Source organism: Cyrtonyx montezumae, unplaced genomic scaffold (assembly GCF_038088225.1).
Source record: "Cyrtonyx montezumae isolate F1298 unplaced genomic scaffold, pur_monq_1.0 scaffold_10, whole genome shotgun sequence".
NCBI lineage: Eukaryota > Metazoa > Chordata > Aves > Galliformes > Odontophoridae > Cyrtonyx > Cyrtonyx montezumae.
Genome location: NW_027071826.1, coordinates 122,610 through 144,515, shown reverse-complemented (window position 1 = coordinate 144,515; position 21,906 = coordinate 122,610). Strand labels below are relative to the sequence as shown.

Below are 21,906 nucleotides of genomic sequence, written 5' to 3'. Positions count from 1 at the left end.
TATGTTTATATCCGTTTTGGTAAATAGCATATTAAAACTTCCCTGTATGTGATTTACATTCATGAAAACACGATTTATGTTCTAAACACGTAAGATTCCAATAAATAATTGAGTTACCCTATGCCATGTGCAACTTGAGAAACCCGTTATTTATAGCTATGTCTACACAGGATGAACAGCTTCTTAACTTGCATCTTATAAGCCAGGACAAGTGGGAAAAGTTCTGTGAAGAAGATACAGTAACCAGCACGCCGCTCCTTGGAAAGCTGTCTACTGACAGTTAGAATACAGTAATAAAAAACGTGAAGGGGCACTGAATGAAAACAGTTCATCTCAGAAACACGGAGTATTAATTAGCCTAAGAAGAAACAACACTATTTGATTGTAAAAGCAACAGAGTGAGAATTCTGACAGAAGATCCCGTTGCTTTTCTTCCCCGTCCCTGCCCCATAGCCAAGCTTTCCGCAAGGCAGGGCTCATCGCATTACCGCACGCAGCATCCTCATCCTCACCACATTGCCTTACCCAGCCCTGCCTGCCTCAGAGAAGCAGCACGCCTCGTGCTTCTCCGAACAGCTCTCTCAGAAGCCACGAGCGCGCAGCCACACCTCGGCAAACGCGCATCGCTCCCGTCAGAGAAGGGACAACCTCTGCACCTGCTGCGGAGACGGGCACGGCCTCTGCCTCACGGAGACCCCGCTCCGCGCTGCGGGACCGCGTCGCGCTTCCCATCCCTGAGGCCCTAAGAACGCGTGGGGCGATGGGGGTACGCTGCACCCGTCCTCCCCACGGCGTCAGCGCTCCGTATCAACGGCGAAGCCGGGGATCGCACAGGGGATGTACGGGGTCAGCGCCCCACGCCCCTCAACACCACGTCAACAAAACCCATCTTCAGAAACAAGCCAACCACCCGGCTCGCTCCCAGCTCCCAGCTCCGCGGCCTCGGCCCGCGCGGCCCCGCTCCCGCCCCGCTCTCCCTCGCACAGACCTGCACGCCGGCCGCTCTCCCTCAGCCGCCGCCCGCGCCTACGTGCGCTGGGGAGCGAGGGGCCGGAGAGCCGCCAGAGCCCGCTCCGCGCCGAGGCCGCGCCCACCCACACTACGTGCAGCCTGGCAGCCGCGGCCCCCCGCTCCCCGCCCGCCTACGTGTGCCGGTGCATGCGGGGAGCGCCCGGCATAACACACCCCGACCCGGCCCCGCCGCCCTCCCTCACGGACAGCTCCTGCGGGCAGCAGCACTGCGCATGCCCGGGAACTGCGCAGGCGCTGTGAGGGGTCGCCGGGCGGCGCGGAATGGTGGCGGGCGGACGGCTGGGAGCCGGGCTGAGAACCGGGCTGAGGAGCGGGAGCCGGAGCCATGAGTGCCGTCCCCGGGCTGCAGAAGGACTGCGAGGCGCTGCTGGGCGCGTTCCAGGAGGCCGACACCGTCCGCTTCGAGCGCTTTGCTGAGCTGTGGCGGGAACGCCGCTTCCACACCATCTTCCAGTGAGTGAACTGCCCTTCCCTTGTGGGTTGGCATGAAGCGGGATAATGTAGATTGTTGCCTTTTTCGCTCCGAATCTAATTTGCTGCTTGGGAATCAGTGCTGCTTGGGAACGTGGGGCACGGCTGTCTGTGGAGGCTATTGAATCGTGAGAACAGCTTCTCTACAGTAAAGACAGCTGCAAATCATCCAGACGGTTGTCGCAGCAGATTGGCAGAAATAGAGGCAAGCAGGTTTTTTTGGGGTACACCGCGAAGGACGATAATACTTGTACATGGTAACAAAGGTGCTACTCCTTGCTGATTTATCTGTTGGGCCAGATGTGTTGCACAAACAGAGAACAAAACTTAGAAATGGCGGTGTGCATAAATCAAACTAATAAGCTTGTCAGTAAGAAAGCAGGACGGATATTCTGTTGTCCCAACAAGATAACCAAACAGATGCCTCTCTTCAGGAATGGTGAGGAGCTCTCCCCCTTCAAGGTTTGAACATTTACAGCAAAATTGACCCTTAGTCCCCTCGGTAACCAGAGTTTAGAATGTGATGAATATGCATGTGCTATACCTATAAATATGTATTCGTTTCTCGCTTTGGTGTGCATGTTTGGTGGAGAGATCCCCCATTCACCCAGCGCTGTAATAAAGGAAATACCTGCTCGACATATTTCATTGGTGTGTCAGGTTACTTTGTCGGATTTCTCGGCATCACTGTCAAGAACTTGAGCTCTGTGGTAACGTTTTATAAGCTCCTAAAGCTTGCTGCTGCATCATGGATGCTGTGACACTTGTGCTTTTACAGCCACTTTCTACAGTGTACTCCCTTCTGTTTGCTGTAGTGGCAGAATGAGGGCTCTGGAGAGGAATAAGATCACGAAGAAGACCTTAGAGCTGGCACAGCAGTACTTCTTGCCACCATATGCCTTCCAGATCCGAGTTGGTGCTCTGTACCTCCTGTATGGGCTCTACAACACACAGCTCTGTCAGCCGAAGATAAAGGTAACTGTTACTGAGCCTCCTCCTCAGAAGGTGTAGGACATGAGGTGTTTTCATGCAATTATTAAGGTTGGAATGGGTTGCTAAGATCACCTATCACCCTTACAATAAATAAGGTCTTTCTCGTGTTTGTATGGAAGTTCCTACATTCCAGTCTGTGCTCGTTGCCCCTTATCCCTGTCACTGGGCACCACTGAAAAGAGCCTGCCACTGTCCATTTCTCTCCCACACTTTAGATAATTATAAACAGTGATGAGATAAACTCTCGGTCTTTTCTTCTCCAGGCTGAACAGTCCCAGATCTCTCAGCCTTTCCTCATACAGATATTCCAAGTCCCTGTTCATCTTTGTGACCTTTGACTGTTCTCGCTACAAAAATTGCCCCTTTCTTGAACTGGGGAGCCCAGAACTGGACACAGTGCTCCAGATGTGGCCCCACTAGAGCAGACTAGAAGTAGAAGCAGGACCTCCCTTGACCTGCTAGCCACGTTCTTATTAATGCACCCCAGGACACTGTTGGCCTTCTTGGCCACAAGGGCACACTGCTGTCTCATGGCCATCCTATTGTGCACCAGGACGCCAAGGTCTTTTTCCCAAGCCAGTGGGAAGCTAGAATGTTCTTGTCAAATGTGGAGAGAACTCCATGACAGCTTCAGTTATTTATTAGAATTTCAACAAAATGAGGATTGGTTGCATTGTTTCCAGTTCCTGTTAACTATAAGTGGAATTTGTAAATAGATGGGAAGTTTGAATGACTGAACAATATGTGCTCTCTTACTCCCTTTAGCAGAGGAGATTGGTATAGAAATGAGTTAGAAAATCTGTGCAAGTGGTTTATACAGAAATAATTGTGTACATTATGTGCATATGCACAACTGAGTCCAAATTCCTGACACAGGAAACAAAGATGTTCTACAATGATGATATTGCATCTCATATCTTAATTATAGAGAAGTCATTGCATTTTACAGAGATGAATTTAGACAATTTTAAAGACACTGCTATGCAGCAAACGTTGGACAGTTCAGGAATCATCCATGAAGGTGGCTTAGGTGGGGTGAAAATGAAGAGAGCCGAGCAGATGGGAGAGAAAGTGAGAAACGAGAAAGACTTTCTTGAGCAGGGCGTTGTAACAATACACAACTGATTTGTTGCAGATCAGAATTGCACTCAAGGATTGGCCTGAAGTCCAGAGCTTTCAACAGGATCTGATAAATTCCCAGCATTACGATGCAGCATACATCTTTAGAACACTGCGTCGTGCCAGAGCATTCCATTTCACAGCAATGCCAAAGCTAGTGAGTAATTTTGTTAACAACCTACCATTTGTAATAAAATATCTTCAGATTTTAATGGCTGGCAATTCAAGAGCACTGGTGTGTTTGTTGCTATGTTAAGATGCACTGTCTTGCTTTCTGTAGCTAGGTACATTATATAAAGCTTAGAGGGTCTTTGAATGTAGTATGCTTCTCACCTGAAATTTTTTCAGTATCTAATGTTCTTATAATTTGAGATGTCTTCTGATTTGTGAAAACGTTGAACTCTTGAACTTGAGTGCTGGATTAAATTCTCAACTAGGGAATAATATTTTTAAAGTACTAGTTGAGCACTTGGCAGTAAAGATGCATGTTGTTGTTGATGAGAGAGCTTCATGCCTTCCAGTGTCTCTTGGTTGTTCGATGTGCAATTAATTATGTGGTTTAAGTTGACTGTTTAAGTTAGAGAGCCTTGTCTCCTGTTTTAGCTAAACTACAGAACTAAGAAGAGGATTGAGGAAAATGAATGCAAAGAAGAATTTAAGGACCCAAGTAACAGAGTAAGCAGCCTCATCACAAATGATGTATTGGAGGTACAGTAACTTTAAACTATGGTTTAAACACTGTTTTTGTTTATTTTTCTGTTACTGAAAAGCTATAAATTCTCTGGTTAGTCCAAGATTGTCCTTTACGCATTCCTTATGGAGTGCAGACTAGGATAATTGAGCAATTTTTCTGAATATTCAGAAACACAGTACTTACTTCGGAAGAACTTTTGTACCTGTTGTTCCCATATGTACCACACATTGCGATGTGCTTTGACTGCTGTGAGAGCTGGTCCTTGGTGTCACTGAGACTTCCTTCTTAGTTTAAACAACAGTAGGTACTCTTTCCTCTTTTGCTTATTTGATGCACTGATGGGAAAGTGCTAGGTAATATTACTGCTGGGCTCCCTGAAGCTGAACTGATATAAATTATCTATTTCTAATACTTCTGCTAGTTCAGTGATCTCCTTAGATTATATAATCTCAGTTTTCTTCAGCCAGAACTCCTATCGCTTTCCTGCTGTAATCTTTTTCCTGAAAAGTGTCTCTTTTCCTGTTTTAGGAACTGATGAATATTCATGAGCACTATCAGAAAATGAAATGTGCCATATCAGCTGACAAATCCCAGCCAGACAAGGCTCTGAGTTTAATAAAAGATGAATTTGTAGTTTCTCTTAAAGATATAGCTTTGGAACATCAGGAATGGCAGCAAAAAAGATTGGTAGGTAATACAAACCATTATGTTGTGGCAGTTTAACAGGTTATGTGAGTGTGTAAGAACTGGCATAGAGTGAGAATCTCAGTCTTGAGTAGTAGGAACTGGAACACTGAAGACATGGAATGACTAAAACCCCAAGTAAGAGTTATGATGTGGAGGAAAGGACAGTGACTTGTATGTGGTACTGTGGTATGGTAACAGATGTTACATAAAGGTAAGCCCTAGATTAAATGATTTGTGAATGGTATTAGAATGACTGTGAAATACCTCTGTAGCAGTTTGTGGTCAAGAAAAGGCTGTAGTGTAAGATTAGCGGAGAAAATGGACATGTGTGGTTTCTGCTTTGTGAATGACTGACATTTAAAAAAACATTCTGTTTTGTGTGTTTTTCAGAAATTGTTACTGAAAGGTAAAGAAGCTGATGAAATGCCAAAGAGTATGGAAGAAGAAACTTCACTAAAATCAGAAGTAAGAAAAATGAACTTGTTTGCTACGTTGCACAGGCAGAATCTGTTAATTTCTTAACTTAAGACTGTAGGCAAAGTGGTGCATTTCAGAGCTTGATAAAGTCAAAGTAAGTTCCAGGAATAGCTAGCAGAGTTGATATTTTTATTTTGAATTGCATTGTTTTTTGTTAAGCTTTGAGCATTCGCTGCTGTGATAGTTTTGTTATAAGAAGAAATGGCTCCTCTCAGGCAAGGAAAGGAAAGAGCTGTGTTTTCTTGTCCAAACACCTTTGTGATTCCTCCTAGTGTTTCACCTAAATGGAATAACCACTTTTTATGCTACAAAGTTCTTTTGTATTGTGCTTGCCTGCTTGTTTCAACCTTAAATTTGACTAAGAAGTGAAGTTTCAAATTTTATTTTTTATTCCTGAGCTGTGTAACTGAAGATATCCAAATTAAGCTTTACATTCTTAATGGAATTTGAACTATATATATTTTTTTAATTTAAGAAACAGTTTGTCACCATTTATCATGGAATTACAGCTCTAGTAATAGCTGTTTATATAGTAATATAGAAATGCTCCTTAAGTCTGATTTTAGAGTTACTGTTAGTGTAATAGAAAATGAAAACGAAACCATTTTCTGAGTGCTACTTTTGTTTCTTTGCAGGGTTCTGAAAGAGCAGATGCTTTGGCTAGAATCAAACGCAAATCTTACTCTGCAGTTGTTGAGGTAGGTATACAATTTGATGATAGAGATGTATTCATTTCTAAATGATAGTTCAAAGTAAACAGTTGATCAGAAGGGAAGGAGTTAAAATTACACTCAGCTTTTGAATGTTCTAGTTTCCATATCTGACACATGGGGAAAATGGGAAGTTCTTATTATTCATGTTAGATTTATGGAAACAGTGCCAGAATGCTCTGTGCCTGGAGGTTTTTCATTTACAAGGTATCTTTTTGTATCTGTGCTCTGTTTTTAAGTAGATGGAATTTAAAGTAAATGGAATTTAAGAAGTACTGGAGTCTAATGGTTCCTTGAGGCTTTGGTGTTTGAAGCTGCAAGATTCTTGCAAAAATGGAATTTGGGGGTTTAAAGCCGACTGGAAATTTTTGAAACGTTGTTTCTCTAAGTACTATTCGAAAAACATGCTTGAGTTATCTTCCTTGGCAGACCTACAATAAACATTACATCGTTCTTTGTTCATTTAAATTGTTTATTGAAGAATTCATTATCAATTGAAACAGAGCTCTGGAATGTACAGCATTTCACACCTATGAATGAAGCACTAGGTGATGTACAGTAACACACACCTATATCAGTTTAACTTTATTTTTAATGATTTATAAATATATTTACCTTCCAGGCCTCCAAATCCAGAAGACATCGTCAAGTAATATTAGAATCTTCCGAATCAGGCTCAGATTATGGGAAATCTCCGAGACAAAGTAAAAGAAACAGCAGGAGAATACAGCCAGCAAGAAAAAGTGGTTCTCTGGAAATCAGAGGTGCTTTTCCATTGCATTTAGGAAGAAATTCTTTACTGTGAAGGTGGTGAGATACTGGAAGAGGTTGCCCAGAGAGGTTGTGGATGCCCCCTGGAAGCACTCAAGGCCAGGCTGGATGGGGCTGTGAGCAACCTGGGGGTTGGAACTGGGTGATCTTAAGGGTCCCTGCAAAACAAAACCATTTTGTGATTCTGTGATTCATTCATTCATTCATTCATCTCGAGAAATTGAACTGGTATAGTTTATTGCACTTAATTACATCCTAAGTACTTGCACATCTCTGCTTGTGCATCTTATTTTTTTTTCTTCCTTTGGACATGGAAAATGCTACTTTGATCTCTGTCTGCCAGTTCTGAAGGCATGGGAAGTGGCTTTTGTTTTCTGAAGGAAGTCAGCTTTCTTAATGTCTGACTTCTAACTGATAATAGTTACTCAGCCATTTCAGTCTTTCATTTGACTTACTGTTTATTAAAGGTTAACTAAAATTGAGCAGTGAAGTTTTGAATTACCTGTTTTGAAGACAGTGATTGCAAAGTTCCAAAGTCTATCTTCTGTTGTACTTAGCTTCTGAGAAAATTTCAGGTGGGCATTAGGCCATGTTGCCTTTGCTTCACTTCAGAACAGTAGATGTAATGCTGGAGAGGGAATAAGGAGAAGAATTTTGAATAATCTCTGAACTGAGCTGGCAATTAATACAGTTAGTTCCTTGTTATTGAGGGTTTTTCTGGTGAGCCATATGAAGATACTGGGAAAACAGATGTTTCTCCATAGCCTTTGGCCGGAAAGTCAATACAGATGCAAGAGAACAGTCTTCTAACTGCTGAATCTGAGATACAGAAGTGAAAAAACAAACGAACAAAAAAACCCAACAGCCCAGTGCTGATGTTCTCTCCTGAAAATCTATCTGCAGGTGAGATGCAAGCAGGAAAGGAGACTGCTACTCGCTGTATTGGGATGCCTGTAATCACAGAAGAAGATAGCTCAGATACAGAAGGTATGATGACAAATTCTCACGGACTGTAGGCTTGTTCTGTAGCTGCTCTGTACTATGCTGTATTTTTTTTAACTAAAATTGATACCTCAGGCCGCTTTGCTTTGCTTTCTTGCAAAATCTTGGTTAGTTTTCAGCCTGTAAATTGTTGCACCAAAACTGAAGCTTTGCTCTGACAGTTTGTTGCAAGCACATGATGGCAGAAGCCTGGGAGAGGTGTTTTTTGTATGCAGAATGATTTCCACGGGCAGTTCATTGATAATCTAAGACTGATAGATCCTGCTTACATAAAGGAAGTCAGGCTTGAGAGCTAGACCAGACATAATGGGTCCCAGCCTGAAAGAATAGGATTTAATTAGATTATTTAAAGGGGAACAAAGGGTCAAATGCAACTTCTGTAAAAGTCTAATAACATAGATGAGTGTGAGGAATACATATTTTGGAGTTAATTACAATCAAATCTGCATTTATCAGGAGGTTATTTTTATATGAGGGAGAATAATAACAAAATATGCTCATAGCAAAATAGTATATCCTCTGATCACTTTACTTAGCTGTGGACAATTTTAATTCTTTCAACTTTTACACAGTTAGGTTGAAGGCACAATGGTGTATTTAATATTGGACTTGATTTCATTTGCTCCTCCTTTAAGGTGTCAGGATGTTTTGTCTCTAAATAGATGGCATTCTTCAGTTATTTGAAGAGCTTTACCAGTTAGTTTTGAAGCATTAAAAATACCCATAAACAATCTTGTGCATAATCTTGTAAATATTCCATATGTCAAATTCTCAATGAAATGCAAAAGATGTTTATGAGGAGCAGAATGCTCTCAAAGCTAAATAAGTTTGAAAGTGCAGTACTTTGTTAATCAATGGAATTGCATTTTGAATGATAATATGCCATGGAATCTAGAAAGATTATTTTCATGTTTAAAGTCATGCAGAGGGGGATTAGAAAGGAATCTCAGGAGCTCAACCAATTCATTTCCTTCTTCTGGGCAGAATTAATTTCGACTTTAATTATTCCCAGGAGGGAAGATGGATTGAAAAGTTTGTCAGAAAAATCTCTCTATTTCCTTTCAGAAGTACCTCTCTCCAAGAGGAGACGACGTTAGGATCCAGTTGGAGAACACCAGTGTGAACTGTAATGAGAAAACGTAAATGTCACACGGAACACTGAATGCTTGTTTGGATTCCTTTGGATGTACAGCAGGAATTGGCTGGGAGCAGAGCTACAGGTGACACTGGCAGTGACTGGTGTAGTTCAGCAGTCTCACAGTACAGCACCTGGTGCCTTTATTCCCCTGAGATGAAGTTGCTATGCACTGTTTGAGATGGGAAGAGAGAGAAGATGGTTGCATCTTGTATTTAGTTCGTATAATGCAAGTGATCGCTTCGAACTCATGTTGACTTGCAGTGACTTTTTAGCTGATGCTCCTGAAAGAACAGCGCACAAAATACTTGCCTGTATTTGTGCAATAAACTGTATCTCACAGTTTACTTGCTATGTTTTATAGCCTGCAAATTCAGCAATATTTATCAAGAATCCTGTAGGTGTGGGAAACAAACTTGATGATAAACCTTTTACTGTATTCAGACTGCAGCAGATCTGGCTTTGTGGTGTATCTGAATGTGAAAATGCAGTGTGTGACTTGATTGTTGCAGGTGACGCAGAGCTGTACTAGGACAGGACTAGAATTCAAAACAATCTTTGTCAATTGGAGCAGTGATGTCGAAGAAGTAGGAATGAAATAAATAAGAAGCTTAGCACTAAGAACAGGTACAGAGTGGGGAAACAGTTGCTAGGCAACAGTACTGCAGCAAAAGCAAAAGGACTGAGAATCATAAGCTGGAGTGTCTTCCAAGAACAGTGACATCCTAGTGCGCATGCGCACTACCTCACCAATGCTCAGCGCTGCCGCCGTGTGGGGAGAACAGAAAACAGCAGAGCCCAGGGGAAAAAAAAAAAAAAAAAAAAAAAAAAAAAAAAAAAAAAAGCTCCGCGCATGCGCGCGGAAACAGCAACACTGCACATGCGCAACACCGCGGCGGTGCTCAGCACTGTCTCCGTGTGGGGAGAAATCGGTACTGCAGGCGCTGCCCAGAAAAATTACCAGCACCGCAAATGCGCACCGAATCAGCGATACTGCGCATGCTCGGAACGGCGGCGGATCTCAGTGCTTCCGCCGATTGGTTGAGCCCCGGTACTGCAGGCGCTGCCCAGAAATATTACCAGCACCGCGCACGCGCACCGAATCGGCGATACTGCGCATGCTCGGAACGGCGGCGGAGCTCAGTGCTGCCGCGGTGTGGTGGCATCCCGGTACTGCAGGCGCTGCACAGAAAAATTACGAGCACCGCGCATGCGCACCGAATCGGCGATACTGCGCATGCTCGGAACGGCGGCGGATCTCAGTGCTGCCACGGTTGTCGAGGAAACCCGGTACTGCAGGCGCTGATCAGAAAAATTACCAGCACCGCGCATGCGCACCGAATCGGCGATACTGCGCATGCTCGGAACGGCGGCGGAGCTCAGTGCTGCCGCTGTGTGGCTGAGTCCTGGTACTGCAGGCGCTGCCCAGAAATATTACGAGCACCGCGCATGCGCACCGAATCGGCGATACTGCGCATGCTCTGAACGGCGGCGGCGCTCAGTGCTGCCGCCGTGTGGGCAGACCTCGGTACTGCAGGCGCTGCACAGTAAAATTACCAGCACCACGCATGCGCACCGAATCGACGATACTGCGCATGCTCGGAACGGCGGCGGAGCTCAGTGCTGCCGCGGTGTGGTGGCATCCCGGTACTGCAGGCGCTGCCCAGAAAAATTACAAGCACCGCGCATGCGCACCGAATCGGCGATACAGCGCATGCTCGGAACGGCGGCGGAGCTCTGTGCTGCCGCTGTGTGGTTGAGTCCTGGTACTGCAGGCGCTGCACAGAAAAATTACGAGCACCGCGCATGCGCACCGAATCGACGATACTGCGCATGCTCGGAACGGCGGCGGAGCTCAGTGCTGCCGCCGTGTGGTGGTGTCCTGGTACTGCAGGCGCTGCCCAGAAATATTACGAGCACCGCGCATGCGCACCGAATCGGCGATACTGCGCATGCTCGGAACGGCGGCGGAGCTCAGTGCTGCCGCGGTTTGGTTGAGTCAGGGTACTGCAGGCGCTGCACAGAAAAATTACCAGCACCGCGCATGCGCACCGAATCGGCGATACTGCGCATGCTCGGAACGGCGGCGGAGCTCAGTGCTCCCGCGGTGTGGTGGCATCCCGGTACTGCAGGCACTGCACAGAAAAATTACCAGCACTGCGCATGCGCACAGAATCGGCGATACTGCGCATGCTCGGAACGGCGGCGGAGCTCAGTGCTGCCGCCGTGTGGTGGAAACCCGGTACTGCAGGCGCAGCACAGAGAAATAACCAGCACCGCGCATGCGCACCGAACCGGCGATACTGCGCATGCTCGGAACGGCGGCGGCTCTCAGTGCTGCCGCCTTGTGGTGGAAACCCGGTACTGCAGGCGCTGGTCAGGGGAATTACGAGCAACGCGCATGCGCACCGAATCGGCGATATTGCGCATGCTCAGAACGGCGGCGGCGCTCAGTGCTGCCGCCGTGTGGTGGACTCCCGGTACTGCAGGCGCTGGTCAGGGGAATTACCAGCACCGCGCATGCGCACCGAACCGGCGATACTGCGCATGCTCGGAACGGCGGCGGCTCTCAGTGCCGACGCCGTGTGGTGGAAACCCGGTACTGCAGGCGCTGGTCAGGGGAATTACCAGCACCGCGCATGCGCACCGAAGCGGCGATACTGCGCATGCTCAGAACGGCGTCGGCGCTCAGTGCTGCCGCCGTGTGGTGGACTCCCGGTACTGCAGGCGCTGGTCAGGGGAATTACCAGCACCGCGCATGCGCACCGAACCGGCGATACTGCGCATGCTCAGAACGGCGGCGGCTCTCAGTGCTGCCCCGGTGTGGTGGACTCCCGGTACTGCAGGCGCTGCACAGAGAAATAACCAGCACCGCGCATGCGCACCGAATCGGCGATACTGCGCATGCTCGGAACGGCGGCGGCTCTCAGTGCTCAGTGAGAAATTTTCCATATTTCTCCCTAAACTGTTGCATGTATTGTCACTCTTTCACCCCGAACTCCAGTCACTTTTGGGGTCACTCCGGGTCCCTTTTAAATTCTCTTTTTTGGGTTCCCCACTTTTCAGGGTCACTTGGGGTCACTTTTAGCATCTCTTTTTAGGGGTCTCCCTCTTTTTCGGTCGCTTTTGGGGTCACTCGGGGTCCATTTTAGGATCTCTCTTTCGGGGTCCCCTCTTTTTTGGGGTCACTTTTGGAGTCACTCGGGGTCTCTTTTAGGTTCTCTTTTTTGGGGTTCCCCTCTTTTTGGGGTCCCCCTCTATATATCCCCTCTTTTCATTTCAGAGCGTAGGACGGACCTGCATCACGTGACCGCGTGCTTCCAGTAAATACCACTGAGCACTGGCCCAAGGAAGAACACGAGCCATACGCCGATCATCATTCATTCCAGATGATATCACTATGCACTGGATGTCTGTATGAAGGAAGGCTCACCCTATAGTTAACTTGATGGCTGGTTCACTTTGTGAAGGGGTGGAGCGTATGGGAACTGTTGAATCTTGGCCTGAAGCACTGATGGATCATGTGAGGTAAGCACTGAGTCAGCTGCGGGAGCACAGGTGAAGGCAATGCACCTGTGACTGGAAGGGGTGGAGTCTGGCTCCACCTCTCCCAGACCCCATTTAAGGACTGACCACGACTGGGGAAGGTTCTTTTGTTGGAGATCCCCCTCCCCTGTGGAGGTCCAGGCAAGCCTTGACCTTCAGTGACAGGTGAGCCTTTCCTAATTTACTGCTTGTCTTTATACCACCTGAATAAGTCATACAAAAATACATTGTCCACCTTTGTTATTTGGTGTGGGTATTATTCTTCTGGGGTATTCACTGCGCACACCCTAAGCTTCAGCTGTAAATCCTCGCTTTTTTACCCCAAAGTCTAGCCCCTAGTCCTTGCTATTCCACCCCATATTCCTGCCCTAAGCCCTCACCGTTTCCTCCCAAACAGTAGTCCCAAGTCCTCATTATTACCCTTAAACTCAGGCCCTGAATCCTTGCCATTTCCCCCCAGGCTCAAGTGCCACATCCTGCCTAATTCACCCCAAAACTCCATCCCAGCTTCTCGCCATTCGGTGCCAAACTCCAGCCCCAAACGTTTACTATTTCATCCCAATCTCCAGTTCCTTTGTTCTCACTGCTTCACCCCAAACTCCAACATCAAACCCTCTCTGTTTCGCCCCAAGCTCCAGCTCTAAATTCTTGCTATTATATCCCAAACTGTAGCCCCTAGTCCTTGTTATTCCTCCCCATGTTCCTACCCTAAACCTGCCCTACTTCATTCCGAGCAGTAGTCCCAAATCCTCATTATTACCCTCAAACTCTGGCCCCAAGCGCTCACTATTTCCTCCCAAACTAAACTCCAAAATCCAGGCTAATTCATCCAAAACTCCATCCCAACTTCTTGCAGTTTCACCCTGAACTTCAGCCTCACAACTGTGAGGCCCAAATCCTCACAGTTTCATCCTATATTGCAGCTCCCAATCCTCTCTCGCTTTCCCCAAACTCCGTATAGAATTCCTCACTATTTCTCCCCAAGTTTCAGTCCCATGTCTGGCTGTCTCACACCAGTGTCCAGCACCATATCCTCGCAATTTCATCCCAAATTCTAGCCCCTAACCCTCGCTGTTTCTGTGCTAAACTCCAACCCAAAGCCTTCTCTATTTAGCAGTAAACTCCATCCCCAAATTGGAGCTGTTTCTCTCTAAATTCCAGCCCCAAATCCTGACGATTTCATTGCAAACTTAACTCCCGTGTCCTCACTATTTCACCTCAAACTTTAGTGCCAAAATCCCTGGTATTTCACTCCATAATTTAGTCCAAAATTCTTGCTCTTTGCCAAAAAGATCCCTGCCCCAAATACCTGCTGCCTCACCCCAATTCTCCAGCCCCCAGTCCTCGCTGCTTTACTCCAATCCTCCAGCCTTCAATCCTCACTGTTTCACCCCAAACTCCACCCCTGAAGTCTTGCTCATTCACCCCAAAATCCAGCCTTAAATCCTCACTGTTTCACCTTTGATTCCAGCCACAAGTCCCCGCTATTTTGCCCCAAACTCCAGCCATAAATCCTTGCTATTTCACCCCAAACTCTAGCGCCTAGTGCTTGCTATTTCCTCCAAACTCTAGTTCCCTAATCCTCATTGTTACCCTCAGACTCAGTCCCTTTAATCCTTACAATTTCTCCCCAGACTCAAGTGCCAAATCCTGGCTAATTCACCCCAAAACTCCATCCCATCTTCTCAGTATTCCACCCCCAAACTCCAGTCCTGAATCCATGCTGTTTCCCCCCAAACTCCAGCTCTAAATCCTTGCTTTTTCTCCCAAGAGTCTAGCCCCTAGTCCTTGCTATTCCACCCTACTTCCTGACCCAGGCCCTCGCTGTTTCCTCCCAAACTGTGGTCCCAAACTGTCACTGTTTTCTCCCATACTGTAGTCCCAAATCCTCACTATTACCCTCAAATTCGGGCCCTAATTCCTGCAATTTCACTGCAGACTCAAGTGTCATATCCTGCCTAATTCACCCCAAGCTCCAGTCCTGAGTCTTTCCTCTTTCACCCCAAGGTCCTGTCCCAAATCCTCGCTGAATTCACCTCAAGCTCCGGTCCCAAGTCCTTTGTATTTTTGCCCAAGCTCCTTTCCTCAATTCTCACTATTTCACCCCAGACTCAAGTGCCAACTTCTGGCTAATTCACCCCAAACTCCATCCCTGTTTCTAGCTATTTCACACCAAACTCCACCCCCAAAACCTCACTAATTCATCCCAAACTCCTGTCCCATGTCCTCGCTGTTTTACGCCAAACGGTAGCCCCAGACCCTTGCGATTTCACCCCAAACTCCAGCACTAAATGCTCGCTGTTTCACTCGAAGGTCTCACCCCTTCTCCTTGCTATTCCACCCCAAATTCCTGCCCCAAACCTTCACTATTTTGTTCCAAACACTAGTCCCAAATCCTCATTATTACCATCAAACTCTGGCCCTACATCCTGCAGTTTCACCCCAGACTGTAGTGCCAAATCCGGGCTAATTCATCCAAAACTCCATCCCAGCTTCTCACTATTTCACCCCAAACTCCAGCTGCCAGCCCTTGCTATTTCCTCTCTAACGGGAGTCCTGAATCCTCACTATTACCCTCGCACACAAGACCTAATTCCTTGCATTTTCACCCCAGGCTCAAGTGCCAGATCTAGCTCAAAACTCCATCCCAGCTTCTCAGTATTCCCCACCAGGCTCCAGCCCCAGATTTTCATGATTTCACCCTAAACTACTGGCCCACGTCTTCACTCCTTCACCGCAGACTCGAGTCCCAAACCTACGCTCTTTCACCGCAAACTTCTGTCCCTGTCTGGGAGCGAATGCTGAGAGTCTCTGTCCGTAGTTTGTGCCTCTTTGTGCTATAGGAGCAAGGAACTGTGCACGAGCAGAAGTGCGGAGAGGAAAAGCGCATCTGCGAAACCTTTCCCCACCGTTTTACCCTCTGATTCAGAGTGCTGGCACCCTGAATTTCAGCCATTTTATCCTTGCTGTCTCACCCCAAACTCTGGCTTTGCTACCTCACCCCAAACTCAGGCTCTAAATCCTCATTGTCCCACCTCCGATTTTTGCCTTCAATCCTTCCTGTTCCACCCCAAACTCCAGTCCCAAACCCTGCTTCATCCCAAACTCCTGTCCCATCTCCTCGCTAGATGCAAATGTAGATGCGAAGTTTACGTGCTACTGCAGACCCATTTCATGACCGTTTTTTCCCCAAGGGATTTGGGGTGCTAATCCATGTTGGCAAATGCAGGCTGGGAATTTTGACTGTTTCCATCATACACCCCTTCCAACCCAAACCATTCTACGATTGGGTTTCAGGTTTTAAAAGTACAGAAAACAAACCCACAAACTTTTGGGCTCGCGTTGATCTCAGCCTGCTAACAGGTCAGCAGTTCCCGGGGTCGTCCTTTTTCCCCTTGATGGAAATGGGTGTGAATTTTCTCTTACTTTCTGCTACCTGTGGCCTTGCCCTGGATGTCACAGCGTTTCAGGTCTCACTGAGAGCGGCCTGCTGACTGCAACGGCTGATTCCCTCTGCACTCCGTGATGCATCCACCGGGACGGGCGGACCCGTGCATGTTGGGGCTCAGGTAGGACTCAGAGTGCCACATTTATGTGTTGTCAGGTGCTGTACGCTGCGCAGACAGATGCTGTGTCCAAATCCTCACTGTCTCACCCCAAATTCCGACACCAAATCCTCACCCTTCCGCCTCAGATTCCTGCCTTAAATCCTCACTCTTCCACCCCAAACTCCGGCTATAAATCCTTGCTCTCTCACCCAAAACTCTGGCTGTGATTGCTGTCTCTCTCACTCCAAACGACTGCAAAAACTCCTTGCCATACCACGCCAATCTATGGCCCTAAATCCTTGCTGTTCCACCACAAACTTCGGCCCTATCTCTGTACTTATCCACCCCCAAACTCCGGCTTTAAATCATCGGTCTCTCAACCCAAACTCTGGCCCAAAATTTTCGCTCTCAGCCCAAACTCTGGCACTAACTCCTCGCTATTCCACCCTAAACTCTGGTCGTAAATCCTGGCTTTTCCACTACAAAATCCGAACCCAAATCCTTGATCTCTCACCCAGAACTCCAGCTTTAAATCCTCGCTCTCTCACCCCAAACTCCAAGCCTAACTGGGACCCAGCTCCTCTCAAAATTCTGGCCCCTGATCCTCGCTGTCTTTCCCTTTTGCCCAGCCACACATCCTCGCTGTCTCGCCCTTTTATCCGGACCTAAATCCTCACTTTCTCATCCCAGTGTCTGGCCCTAAGTTCTCCCTCTTCCATTGCAATTTCCAGCCGCAGATCCTTGCTCTCTCTCCCCAAGACTCCAACCCTAATTCCTTGCTCTCTTACCCCAAATTCTCATCTTAAATCTTCACTGTCTCTCCCCATGCTCCTGCCATGAATTCTCGCTATTCCAGCCCTAATTTCAGACACAACTCCTCGCTATTCTACCCCAAATTCCGTCTGTAAATCCTTGCTATTCCACCCCATACTCCGGCCACAGATCCTCATTGTCTCACCCTTATCTGCATCCCAAGATCCTCGTAGTCTCAACGGAACTCCACCTGTACATCCTTCCTATTATCCTTGATATTCCCTCCCAAACTCCAGTTCCCAGTCCTCACTATTTCAACACAAAATCCAGCCACGTGTTCTTGATTATTACAGCACACTCCAGCCCAAAGCACTCACGATTTCATCATGTATTGCAATCCCATATTCTCCTTTTAAATCTCAGAGCAGCCCTACTCCTCGCTATCTCTATCCAAACCGCAACTCTAAGTCCTCATTATTCCAACCCAAACTCAAGCCCTAAATCCTTGCTGTTCTACCACAATCTCCGCCTCTAACTCCACACTGTTCCACCCAAAACTCCGGCTTTAAATCCTCGCTCTCTCACCCCAAACTCGGACTTCAAATCATTGGTTTCTCAACCCAAACTCAGGCCTTAAATACTTGCTCTCTCACCCCATACTCTGGCACTAACTCCTTGCTATTGCACACTGAACTGCAGCCCTAACTGCTCTCTGTCTCATTCCAAACTCTATCCCTAACTCCTCGCTATCTCACCCCATCATCTGGCTTTAAATCCTCGCTATTCCACCCCAAACTCCCGCCCTACATCCTCGATATCCCACTCAAACTCCGACCCCACCCCAAATCTTCGCTGTTCTACCCCAAATTCTGATCCCAAATCCTTGCTACTCCACCCAAAATTTCTGGCCCAAACTCTTCCCTGTCTCTGTCGTCTTTCTCCCTGACTCCTTGCAGTTCCACCTCAAACACTGTCCTTAAATCCATGCTACTGCAACACTGACTGCAGCCATCAATCTATCCGGCGATACTGCGCATGCTCGGAACGTCGGTGGCGCTCAGTGCTGCCGCCGTGTGGTGGAAACCCGGTACTGCAGGCGCAGCACAGAGAAATAACCAGCACCGCGCATGCGCAGCGAATCGGCGATACTGCGCATGCTCGGAACGGCGGCGGCGCTCAGTGCTGCCACGGTTGTCGTGGAAATCCGATACTGCAGGCGCTGGTCAGGGGAATTACCAGCACCGCGCATGCGCACCGAACCGGCGATACTGCGCATGCTCAGAACGGCGGCGGCGCTCAGTGCTGCCCCGGTGTGGCGGAAACTTAATACTGCAAGCGCTGCACAGAAAAAAAACCAGCAACGCGCATGCGCACCGAATCGGCGATACTGCGCATGCTCAGAACGGCGGCGGCGCTCAGTGCTGCCCCGGTGTGGTGGACTCCCGGTACTGCAGGCGCTGGTGAGGGGAATTACCAGCACCGCGCATGCGCAGCGAATCGGCGATACTGCGCATGCTCGGAAAGGCGGCGGGGCTCAGTGCTGCCGCTGTGTGGTGGAAATCCGATACTGCAGGCGCTGGTCAGGGGAATTACCAGCACCGCGCATGCGCACCGAACCGGCGATACTGCGCATGCTCAGAACGGCGGCGGCGCTCAGTGCTGCCCCGGTGTGGCGGAAACTTAATACTGCAAGCGCTGCACAGAAAAAAAACCAGCAACGCGCATGCGCACCGAATCGGCGATACTGCGCATGCTCAGAACGGCGGCGGCGCTCAGTGCTGCCCCGGTGTGGTGGACTCCCGGTACTGCAGGCGCTGGTCAGGGGAATTACCAGCACCGCGCATGCGCACCGAACCGGCGATACTGCGCATGCTCGGAACGGCGGCGGCGCTCAGTGCTGCCGCTGTGTGGTGGAAAACCGGTACTGCAGGCGCTGCACAGGAAAATAACCAGCACCGCGCATGCGCACCGAATCGGCGATACTGCGCATGCTCAGAACGGCGGCGGCGCTCAGTGTTGCCGCCGTGTGGCGGAAACCCGGTACTGCAGGCGCTGGTCAGGGGAATTACCAGCACCGCGCATGCGCACCGAACCGGCGATACTGCGCATGCTCGGAACGGCGGCGGCGCTCAGTGCTGCCGCAGTGTGGTGGAAACCCGGTACTGCAGGCGCTGGTCAGGGGAATTACCAGCACCGCGCATGCGCACCGAACCGGCGATACTGCGCATGCTCGGAACGGCGGCGGCTCTCAGTGCTGCCGCCGTGTGGTGGAAACCCGGTACTGCAGGCGCTGGTCAGGGGAATTACCAGCACCGCGCATGCGCACCGAACCGGCGATACTGCGCATGCTCGGAACGGCGGCGGCGCTCAGTGCTGCCGCAGTGTGGTGGAAACCCGGTACTGCAGGCGCTGGTGAGGGGAATTACCAGCACCGCGCATGCGCAGCGAATCGGCGATACTGCGCATGCTCGGAACGGCGGCGGCGCTCAGTGCTGCCGCTGTGTGGTGGAAATCCGATACTGCAGGCGCTGGTCAGGGGAATTACCAGCACCGCGCATGCGCACCGAACCGGCGATACTGCGCATGCTCAGAACGGCGGCGGCGCTCAGTGCTGCCCCGGTGTGGCGGAAACTTAATACTGCAAGCGCTGCACAGAAAAAAAACCAGCAACGCGCATGCGCACCGAATCGGCGATACTGCGCATGCTCAGAACGGCGGCGGCGCTCAGTGCTGCCCCGGTGTGGTGGACTCCCGGTACTGCAGGCGCTGGTCAGGGGAATTACCAGCACCGCGCATGCGCACCGAACCGGCGATACTGCGCATGCTCGGAACGGCGGCGGCGCTCAGTGCTGCCGCTGTGTGGTGGAAACCCGGTACTGCAGGCGCTGCACAGGAAAATAACCAGCACCGCGCATGCGCACCGAATCGGCGATACTGCGCATGCTCAGAACGGCGGCGGCGCTCAGTGTTGCCGCCGTGTGGCGGAAACCCGGTACTGCAGGCGCTGGTCAGGGGAATTACCAGCACCGCGCATGCGCACCGAACCGGCGATACTGCGCATGCTCGGAACGGCGGCGGCGCTCAGTGCTGCCGCAGTGTGGTGGAAACCCGGTACTGCAGGCGCTGGTCAGGGGAATTACCAGCACCGCGCATGCGCACCGAACCGGCGATACTGCGCATGCTCGGAACGGCGGCGGCTCTCAGTGCTGCCGCCGTGTGGTGGAAACCCGGTACTGCAGGCGCTGGTCAGGGGAATTACCAGCACCGCGCATGCGCACCGAACCGGCGATACTGCGCATGCTCGGAACGGCGGCGGCGCTCAGTGCTGCCGCAGTGTGGTGGAAACCCGGTACTGCAGGCGCTGGTCAGGGGAATTACCAGCACCGCGCATGCGCACCGAACCGGCGATACTGCGCATGCTCAGAACGGCGGCGGCTCTCAGTGCTGCCCCGGTGTGGCGGAAACTTGGTACTGCAAGCGCTGCACAGAAAAAAAACCAGCAACGCGCATGCGCACCGAATCGGCGATACTGCGCATGCTCGGAACGGCGGCGGCTCTCAGTGCTGCCGCCGTGTGGTGGAAACCCGGTACTGCAGGCGCTGGTCAGGGGAATTACCAGCACCGCGCATGCGCACCGAACCGGCGATACTGCGCATGCTCGGAACGGCGGCGGCGCTCAGTGCTGCCGCCGTGTGGTGGGATCCCGGTACTGCAGGCGCTGGTCAGGGGAATTACCAGCACCGCGCATGCGCACCGAATCGGCGATACTGCGCATGCTCGGAACGGTGGCGGCGCTCAGTGCTGCCACGGTTGTCGTGGAAATCCGGTACTGCAGGCGCTGGTCAGGGGATTTACCAGCACCGCGCATGCGCACCGAATCGGCGATACTGCGCATGCTCGGAACGGCGGCGGCGCTCAGTGATGCCGCCGTGTGGTGGTATCCCGGTACTGCAGGCGCTGGTCAGGGGAATTACCAGCACCGCGCATGCGCACCGAATCGCCGATACTGCGCATGCTCGGAACGGCGGCGGCGTTCTGTGCTGCCACGGTTGTCGTGGAAATCCGATACTGAAGGCGCTGGTCAGGGGAATTACCAGCACCGCGCATGCGCACCGAACCGGCGATACTGCGCATGCTCGGAACGGCGGCGGCGCTCAGTGCTGCCGCCTTGTGGTGGACTCCCGGTACTGCCGGCGCTGCACAGGAAATTAACCAGCACCGCGCATGCGCACCGAATCGGCGATACTGCGCATGCTCGGAACGGCGGCGGCGTTCATTGCTGCCACGGTTGTCGTGGAAATCCGATACTGCAGGCGCTGGTCAGGGGAATTACCAGCACCGCGCATGCGCACCGAACCGGCGATACTGCGCATGCTCGGAACGGCGGCGGCGCTCAGTGCTGCCGCCTTGTGGTGGACTCCCGGTACTGCCGGCGCTGCACAGGAAATTAACCAGCACCGCGCATGCGCACCGAATCGGCGATACTGCGCATGCTCGGAACGGCGGCGGCGTTCATTGCTGCCACGGTTGTCGTGGAAATCCGATACTGCAGGCGCTGGTCAGGGGAATTACCAGCACCGCGCATGCGCACCGAATCGGCGATACTGCGCATGCTCAGAACGGCGGCGGCGCTCAGTGCTGCCGTTGTGTGGTGGACTCCCGGTACTGCAGGCGCTGGTCAGGGAAATTACCAGCACCGCGCATGCGCACCGAATCTCGGATACTGCGCATGCTCAGAACGGCGGCGGCGCTCAGCGCTGCCGCCGTGTGGTGGAAACCCGGCACTGCAGGCGCTGCACAGGAAATTAACCAGCACCGCGCATGCGCCCCGAATCGGCGATACTGCGCATGCTCAGAACGGCGGCGGCGCTCAGTGCTGCCGCCGTGTGGTGGACTACCGGTACTGCAGGCGCTGCACAGAAAAAAAACCAGCACCGCGCGTGCGCACAGAATCGGCGATACTGCGCA

At 50.3% G+C, this 21,906-nt stretch overlaps 1 protein-coding gene across 1 annotated transcript; it reads left to right on the top strand.

Annotated features, from left to right (window-relative positions):
* Positions 1 to 1,349: 1,349 nt before the first annotated feature.
* SNAPC1 (small nuclear RNA activating complex polypeptide 1) lies at positions 1,350 to 9,060 on the top strand. Its single transcript, XM_065747675.1, has 10 exons — positions 1,350 to 1,485; positions 2,319 to 2,478; positions 3,632 to 3,772; positions 4,219 to 4,323; positions 4,838 to 4,996; positions 5,387 to 5,461; positions 6,109 to 6,171; positions 6,806 to 6,947; positions 7,858 to 7,941; positions 9,022 to 9,060. The coding sequence occupies exons 1-10, from the start codon at positions 1,358 to 1,360 to the stop codon at positions 9,051 to 9,053; spliced, it is 1,089 nt and encodes a 362-aa protein (XP_065603747.1). The 5' UTR covers positions 1,350 to 1,357; the 3' UTR covers positions 9,054 to 9,060.
* Positions 9,061 to 21,906: the final 12,846 nt, after the last annotated feature.